This window comes from Morone saxatilis, unplaced genomic scaffold (genome assembly GCF_004916995.1).
Source record: "Morone saxatilis isolate NCDOM2014 unplaced genomic scaffold, NCSU_SB_2.0 Contig24, whole genome shotgun sequence".
NCBI classification, from domain to species: domain Eukaryota; kingdom Metazoa; phylum Chordata; class Actinopteri; family Moronidae; genus Morone; species Morone saxatilis.
In genome coordinates this window covers 14,677,720-14,685,838 of record NW_023339807.1, presented here as the reverse complement: position 1 = coordinate 14,685,838, position 8,119 = coordinate 14,677,720, and the positions used below count along the sequence as shown (strand labels likewise).

Sequence of the window (8,119 nt, the reverse complement as noted above, 5' to 3'; positions counted from 1 at the left end):
GTGTGTGTGTGTGTGTACCTGTAAACAATCTCAAGAGAGTGGAGGTAGCCCAGCGCTAGGGCCATCTCTGCAGCGTAGAAGGCAGCCCTGGGTTCAGGAAATGACCCCTCCCTCTGAAGGTGGAAGAAAAGCTGAGGACAAGCAGATGCGTGGTCACATTCACACATTAGCAGCACGGTGGAGAAACTGGTTACAACTGGTTGATTCTGGTTTAGCCTTGAGAAATATATAGCTAGTCCTGTTGTTTTTCAGGATATAGATGGAGAGAAATAATAGTTAAAGACATACCTCCCCTCCATTAACGTAGTCCAGGACGAAGTAGAGCGTGTTAGGTGTCTGGAAAGAGAAGTGGAGCCCCACCAGGAATGGATGTTGTAGTCCCTTCAGCAGCACGCTCCTCTCAACCATCACATGCCCCTGCTACAGAGACACAACAGATACAGTGAGTGGATAGGAGATCAGGATTACGAACTAAGATACCGAGTAGAACTACTGAAGACTACGAAAATACGATAGATTAAGAATAGAAACTAGGGATAGATAGATCAGTACGAATTACCAAAATTTAGATATAGAACCTACGCGATTACGAATAGACTAAGATTTAGATAGATAGATAGATTACCTCTTTCCTCTTGACAATCATCTGTTTTTGTAGCACTTTCACAGCATAGTAGTCTCCGTGTTTTCTACGTCTTGCCAGCAGTACCTGTGAAAGTTTGAGCGGTGCCATTTAATGTCCGAACAATAAACACACAAACAAAAAGAAGAAGCACAAAACGAAGAAGAAGAAATCCCTACCTTTCCGAAGCTCCCTTTGCCGATAACTTTGAGGTAGTCAAAATCTGATGGTTTCATCCTGGTTAACACAACGAAAGAAAACGGTCAGTGTGTTATGATACTGTGCTACTTTCTAATAAGGCAAACTCCTGAACTAAACTAATTACTTCATTTATGGTTAATAATTGATTTATTAATGCTATGCAGATTAGTTAATAGGCTATTATAATGCATGGATAGAAAGGTTGCAAGGTTGTGACGGACAGTTAGTAAATGGCAAGATATCTGATTACTTAGGGCAGAACAAAAAGTAACACAAGTTTATTTTTTTTCAGATGCATTTTTTTCTTTTTTGGTGAAACGTTCAAGGCTGTTAATCCATCCAGTCAAAAATTCTTATCATTTATTAAAAAAACAGATTTTTTTTGTGTTACTCAACAGACAGCTGCAAAAAGAAGAGTGAGGGAAATGACTTACTGTGAGGTTTCTGTGTTCAGTGAGCTCTGAGGGGAGAAAAGACACACGTAGGGGCATGAGGGTCAGGAGGTCAGATTTAGTTTCATCTCCTGTCAACACTCATCACTCCCACTGTACTCACCGCCGTGCCTTTCTGCTCTTTCTCTCTTCTCATCCTGCTGTGTCGCTGCAAGACTTTCTGTGGGTCTAGGCTACAACCAGGAGGTCACAGACAGTTTGGATCAGATTCAGCACAAAAGTAAAAAAGCTGTCATTGAATGAATTTAGTTGAAAAACTTACTGTTGGCAGAGTTGTTGATTGGAAACAAATTTTTGTAAGAAGTCACTGAAGCCAACTTTCTTCCCCTTAAGCAGAGCTATAAAACAGGCAGTGGGTTCAGTTAGCTCCTTACATAAGAGCTCAGCAGCTGTAATACTCAGGGTAGCAAGTGGTCGCCTTGAGCAAGACTTTAATGAAGTTAACTGTAGCTAATGTTAACTTTTAACTTTTAAGACATTTTTGGAATAGTTTAAAGACTCCAAGCATTTATAGATTACTTATAAACCTCTGTGTATTTTATGTTCATTTTGTCTCTTTTAGCAGGGTTTTTGTACGTTATCTTTTTGTCTGTATCTTTATATACGTTTGTTATGATTCATTACCCAACAGCTAACGTTAACTTAGTTAGTATTAACGTTAAACTTAAGTTAACCCAGTTTGCAAGATAGTTAACTGTTAACCTCACCTGAGAAAAATGACACAAGCCCTTTCATTTTCGCATAGGTCATCGGCCGGTCTTGAGTCACGGTCATCTGGATGAATACGGACCGACTGAGAGGTTTGTTGTAATAATGTGAGATAAAAAGAGAGGACAAGTGCAGTTAGTGGGCAGTGCAGACAGACTGTCCAGCAGCAGAGTCCCTCCACTTGTCTCAAACTATCAGTGCTCTTCACTCTGAACACACAGCGGACGCAAGCGACGCAGTGCTAGCAACGCTGCGTTCACTGTCCCTCGGAGATACCGACATCGTGCGAAGTGTGCGCACATGAGCGACCTACATGACAGTCATCGTTGGTGGGCAATTCTCACTGTTAGTTTCTACTCCCACTACATTTCATAGGGGGATATTGAAGCCTGTTTTTTTTTTTTTTCATATTTCACAGCTGCAATTACTTTATAAATCTTTAATTATTTTTCAAATCCTAGTGTTTGTGGCTTGTTGTGACCCCTTAGGGTACAAAAACAACACTGTCTAAATGAGTAATATTATTCAGTTCATCACAAAAATCACAAAGATCTGACAAGAGTCCAATAATTTAAAGGAGATTTATGCCGCAAGCTTATTGTTTATTCTTGTTCTTACATTCCCCAGATTAATATACCATAGTCCATTTATTAACAATTTAATACAACTGCAGATTTGATTGTTTGCTGCAATATATATTAACGATTTATTAACATTTAGAATTGTAAATATCGGAAATTATGATGGTATCTTGACAAATTAGAGCCTTTTAGTAATGACTTATCAGACTAATATGCTATAATATGCTATGCAGGCTTATCAGACTAATATGCTATTTATAACTTATAATAAAGTGGAAAAACTCACAACACTTATTACAAGTATTAGTAAAATGTTTACAAAAACGGTTACTAAAGCCATTAATTATAGCTAAGCTATCTGATTATAAATACAATTAAATTAATGAATGAACAAAATAGTACAGATCACGTTCAGTTGTAAATAATAGCACAGTATTGGTTATTGGCTATAATAACTTTCACAAAAGGGACCAAAAAGTAACCACAGGGGAAAATAGGCTCATATGCAACAAGTGGTGCAATAATTCAGGTCGTGTGTCTGTTGGCACGTGAAGGCAGCATAGTGAGCTCGTGCCCCCTTTAGAAAACCGGAACCGGGTGCTCACGAGCTTACCGCCCTGTAGTCACGCGGTCAGTGTAGTAACCCAGTTTCTTATGAAGGAAACTTTCTTTCTTTCTTTCTTTCTTTCTTTCTTTCTTTCTTCCCTCGGGCCTCTTTATCTCGGGTTTGGGTTTCTCCTCACGTATTTCCAGTCACAGGTGGTTAGAGGGAGGTCTGTACCAGTAAGTCTGTGAGTGGGTGGCAACAGTGATGGTGGGACATGTAGGCCGACTGAATTAATGCGTGTGTCTGTTTAAATATGCACTTTATGTAGAATAGGGGGATAAAAACAAACCATACCATATGAACTGACCGATATGGTTGGAAGGGAATGGTGCATGCGCAGATTGGCTCTGTGTCCTTCACGCCACACAGCACACATCATTTTCCTTGATGAGAGATTTGGGTCATGGAAACTATAATACATGTGTACATTCATGACAGCATATGACAACTGTGTATCTGTCTTGCTGTCTCACGTGGCCTCTGCATGCCTGAGGAATATCAGGGCCTGTCCACAACACCACAGACCCACTTTTATGGTTGTGATATATGACGCAACCCCTGTAGCACTGCACATAAAGCTATACTGACTGGTTGTTTTATATATATATATATATACGCTCCAGACATTCTCTATCAAATCCAAATTCTCCTTGCTGGGGACTGAAATTACATAAACACAATTTTATATCTACATGTGATTGCATAATGAAAGGAAATAGTAGACAGATGAACTATCTTGAGTCTGGCACAGTTGGTGGTAAACAAATTCCTTGAGAGAGGGACAGACAGGTATAATTAATCAGTTCCATCATTAGAAAAATAGAATATTTATAGATGATACACACATATAGGAGATAGAAGGAGTAACTGGTCTTTGTTATGAGAGCATAGGCTCAACGGTTGAACAGGAAGTATTGTCTTAATCTGGAAATGAGCAATAGAAAGTGTAAGAGGAATACACCATCAGAACAAGAGGGTGTGAATGAGATACGGGACATGACGTACAGATACTGAAATAACGTCAAGTTTGTCCCTGTGTCTCTGTGTCTAAATTTGGAGCCGCTGGGTTCAGGGCAGCGTTGGTACAGGGTGTCTTGGTTACTGTTGCAGAAAGCTGATCCTCGGACAGCAACAGGGGGCGGTCCCTCTCTGTTACAGCGGTGGCGAGGGGGGAGAGGAAAGAGAGAGGAGAAAAAAACCCTCCCTCTCCCATCCCCCTGTCACTCCAAAGTGAACTGGTTTCTGCTAGTCTGACAGCCCACCCTCAGTCTGAGACCTCTTGTCCCATCACTCTGACGGCAGGAGAACTGGCCCGGGCTGGTTTTGCCTCTCCGGGCATGCAACAGGTGACACTGAACACAACACACAGTCTAAAAGCACCCCTACAAGACAGCAGATCACTGAACCCCACCAGCAGGACTGCCTGACAGGAGGCAAAGCTACATTATCTTTCATTGTCTCTGGTACCAATCTCATTTACACCTTTAAATCATCATTAACTTTTAAATCAGAAACGCCTCTGAGATGAAGATATGTCACATCTCATTTACAGTCAGAAATCTCGGAGACTCGTCTGCTGCAGACAGATTTTTGGTTGACCTTGTTGATGTTGGGTCAAAGCAGTTTGGTTTCAGAATTCCTTCAGCAGCAGAAATAGCCTTTAGGCACAAGTTACAGTAAACTAAAGCACAAAGACGCCACCTGGATCTCTTGTAGTTGGGTAGGATAAGAGTTGTGGTATTTGTTTAGACAGATAGATATTCAAAGTGCTACTTTTCTTTAGTATTTCTTCTTGAAGCCACTTTATTCTTCTTCTCACCTACTTTTCAGAAGGAAATATTGTACTTCTACTACATTATCTGACAGTTTTAGTAGGTAATTACTTCACAAATTAACTATAACCATGACCAGTTAAGTACAATGCTATTAAGATAAAATAAGATAAGCTAATATAAGATAAGATAAGATAAGATAGACTTTATTGATCCCACACTGGGGTAATTTGCTTGTTATATCAGCTCAAGACACAACACTATAGATACAAAAACAAATAAAATATAAAAATACAAGATATAATATGAATATAAAATAAGAGTTATATGTACGCAATATATACAGATAATTGCACAGATTGTTGAATACACATGGTGTGTAGCATTATAATAAAATATATATAAAAACTACTGTCTTGAAAGATTTGCACAAAGATTACTGTAAGAGATAGTGGTAGTGTAAAAATATAAAAAATAAAATACTAAAAACAAATGTAATTGCACAGGACAAAAATATACATATATAAGTGTCCTTCAAAGGGAATGTAGGCTTTGTTACACATTAATGCAACAGCATATTAATTTAGAAATATAACTCACAGGGGCCATGACCATAATACTCTTTTACTTATACTGAAGTACATTTTCAAAACAGGCCTTGGTCCATATGAAGTATTTTTACACTGTAGTATTTTTGCTTGTTTGTAATATTTTTGTTGACAGGGCAGCTGAATATAGACACTAAAGGTGGAGAGAGAGGGGATGACTTGCAGTAAAGGGCCACAGGTCAGACTCCAACTGATGGCCACTGCAGCAAGGACTCACCCTCAGCTTATGGGGTGTCAGCTCCACCAGGTGAGCTACCAGAGTACCCCATCATTAGACTGTACTGATATTTTTCCTTAAGTAAAGAATCTGAATCCTCCACTTATGGGATTATACTTTTGGTTAGCCAATCTTATTTTAGACCTTTGTGCTCCATAAGGGGGAAAATATTTTCTTTTTTAAGGCTTTGATAAGGTTTTGTGTTACAGATCAGTTAACACACTGGTGCCTATAGGAGTTATTGGTAGTGCTTTAAAGCCAGTAAACCAGTCATGTATTCTACATACAGCATGTACAGTTCATGCTGAATACACACATGGCAGCAGTAGTACTTAATCTGTCCTGTAGATGGTGACAGTAAACCAGAGGAACACGTGAAGTAGACTGAAACCTTTCTATTTTTTAAATTTCTGTAGGAATCCTCATGCAGCCCGATGCTTCATCTGTCCTCATATAAACTGACAAAAACAGTATCCTGTCATCAGCCTGTTGTCAGTGAATAGATCTGATCCCAATCACACCAGTTTAGTATCAGAAAATGACACATTTCCCTCTCCACATTGCTGTGGCTTTATTGAACTTGAAGTGGGTCATCCAAGTCAAGAAATCAGGAACTTCTATTAACATTTTCCTTTGAGAACAACAACAATGCTTCAATAGTCAGCGAGTCGATTGATAAAAAATGAATCTACAATGATTCTGATAGTTGATTAAAGTTTTTACTGCTTTCCAAAGTTTCATATTATTATAAATTGAATATCTTTGGGTGTTTTGTACTGCTGGTTGGTCTGTGAGAACATGTGCTGGGCATTTTTCTCTTTATAGATGAAATAATAAATTAAATAAGTCAAATATGTTATACCACACTTATCTACTCTCTCAATATGATATGAAATGTATAACTGGCTCTCTTCTCAAGTATGCTGCTGCAGTATTTCAGAGACTAGAGACAAGTTCCACACATTGATGTCCTCTAACACAAACTAAATAAAGTTGTGAATAATGTAATGAATTCTGAATGAATGTATAAATAAATAAATAAATAAATGGTGACTGCCGCAAGTCTTTAACAAATACAAAATACTGATAGTAATAAATTAAAATAACACCAATAACCATCATGTTAGTCATATTAGTACATTTACTCAGGCACTACTTTGATACAAGTTTGTGGTACTTGTACTTGAGTGTTTTTTTTCCTATTTTGTACTATAATTGTACACACCAGTACAATTGTTTGACAACTTTAACTAGTTACTTTACAAACTTAAAGATTTTTACATGTAAATAATGAAGAACTTTATTGCAGATTAAACTATCCAACAGTACAAGTAGAATAAACAATGAATTCATTAATCAATTACTTGATTGACAGAAAATTAACTGATAATTAAATGATTATTGTTGTTTTATTGAGAGATTGAGATGTTTCATGCAAAAATGACTTCTCAAATATGATAATTTGCTGCTTTTCCTTTGAATTATAATAATAATTCAAATGTATTTTCAGTGATGTTGAGGTTTAGACTATTGGTTGGTACAATCCATACAGTCTGATAAAAAAATAGTTAACCAACCACAACAATAAAACTACCAGATCCCAATTCACCAGATGTGGGACAAAGACTACGTTTGTGTGGGACAATGTGGGACAATGCATCAAGGTAGTCTAAAAGAGTTTAGTTTAAAAAAAATAAACATTTCTATTCTGCCCCTTTGCTTATAACATTACTATGCTTTGCCATCTGGTTGATTCAGTAGCACATAACAGCCTGCAAATAAAAACGTATTATTATTAATATATATTATAATTATTATTATAACTTATTAGCTTATTACCACAGTCTTCTGACCTGTATGATAGGGAGTGTTTCACAGTGTGGTAAACGTTAGTTAGTTCAGCTGCTGTTACTATCTGCCTCTGAATCTGGTTTTAGCAGGAACGTATGCATAGACTGGGAAGCCTCCTTTTGAGCAACATGTTTTCTGTGAGTCTCGCACTGTCTGTGTCGTTTCACGTCGTATTCACCTCCGTGTGAAACGGAAAAATGACTCAAGCAAACTTCACCCAAAACTTTACCAGACTCGCCTTGCACTGGTTTCACCCAGGGATAGATAGTTTCCCAGTCTTTATTGTAGCTGCATTTCCTCTTTTCAGCCGTACGGGTTGTGCTTCCCTCCATTGGTTCTGACCTGATTTGCATTGTTTCTTGTTGGTGGGCGCGCCCTTAACCTGCGTTCCAGTCCCAGTTTGATTGACATGATCAAACAGCCCGCCCCGCCCCCCGATGACAGCCCTCACTGCTTTCTGAAACAGCTATTTGATGAATGCCAGATTATAAAACACGCAT

General features: G+C 38.2%; 1 protein-coding gene across 1 annotated transcript in view; it reads right to left on the bottom strand.

Moving 5' to 3' along the window:
• sgk2b (serum/glucocorticoid regulated kinase 2b) overlaps positions 1–2,294 on the bottom strand; it is a 6,171-nt gene extending 3,877 nt beyond the window's left edge. Inside the window, exons 1-8 of the mRNA XM_035672389.1 lie at positions 1,983–2,294; positions 1,538–1,613; positions 1,379–1,448; positions 1,258–1,283; positions 802–859; positions 626–709; positions 289–420; positions 19–131 (exon numbers count right to left, since the gene is read on the bottom strand). Coding sequence (XP_035528282.1) covers positions 19–131; positions 289–420; positions 626–709; positions 802–859; positions 1,258–1,283; positions 1,379–1,448; positions 1,538–1,613; positions 1,983–2,049 — 626 coding nt within the window. The 5' untranslated portion in view covers positions 2,050–2,294. The remainder of the gene's footprint in view (positions 1–18; positions 132–288; positions 421–625; positions 710–801; positions 860–1,257; positions 1,284–1,378; positions 1,449–1,537; positions 1,614–1,982) is intronic.
• Positions 2,295–8,119: the final 5,825 nt, after the last annotated feature.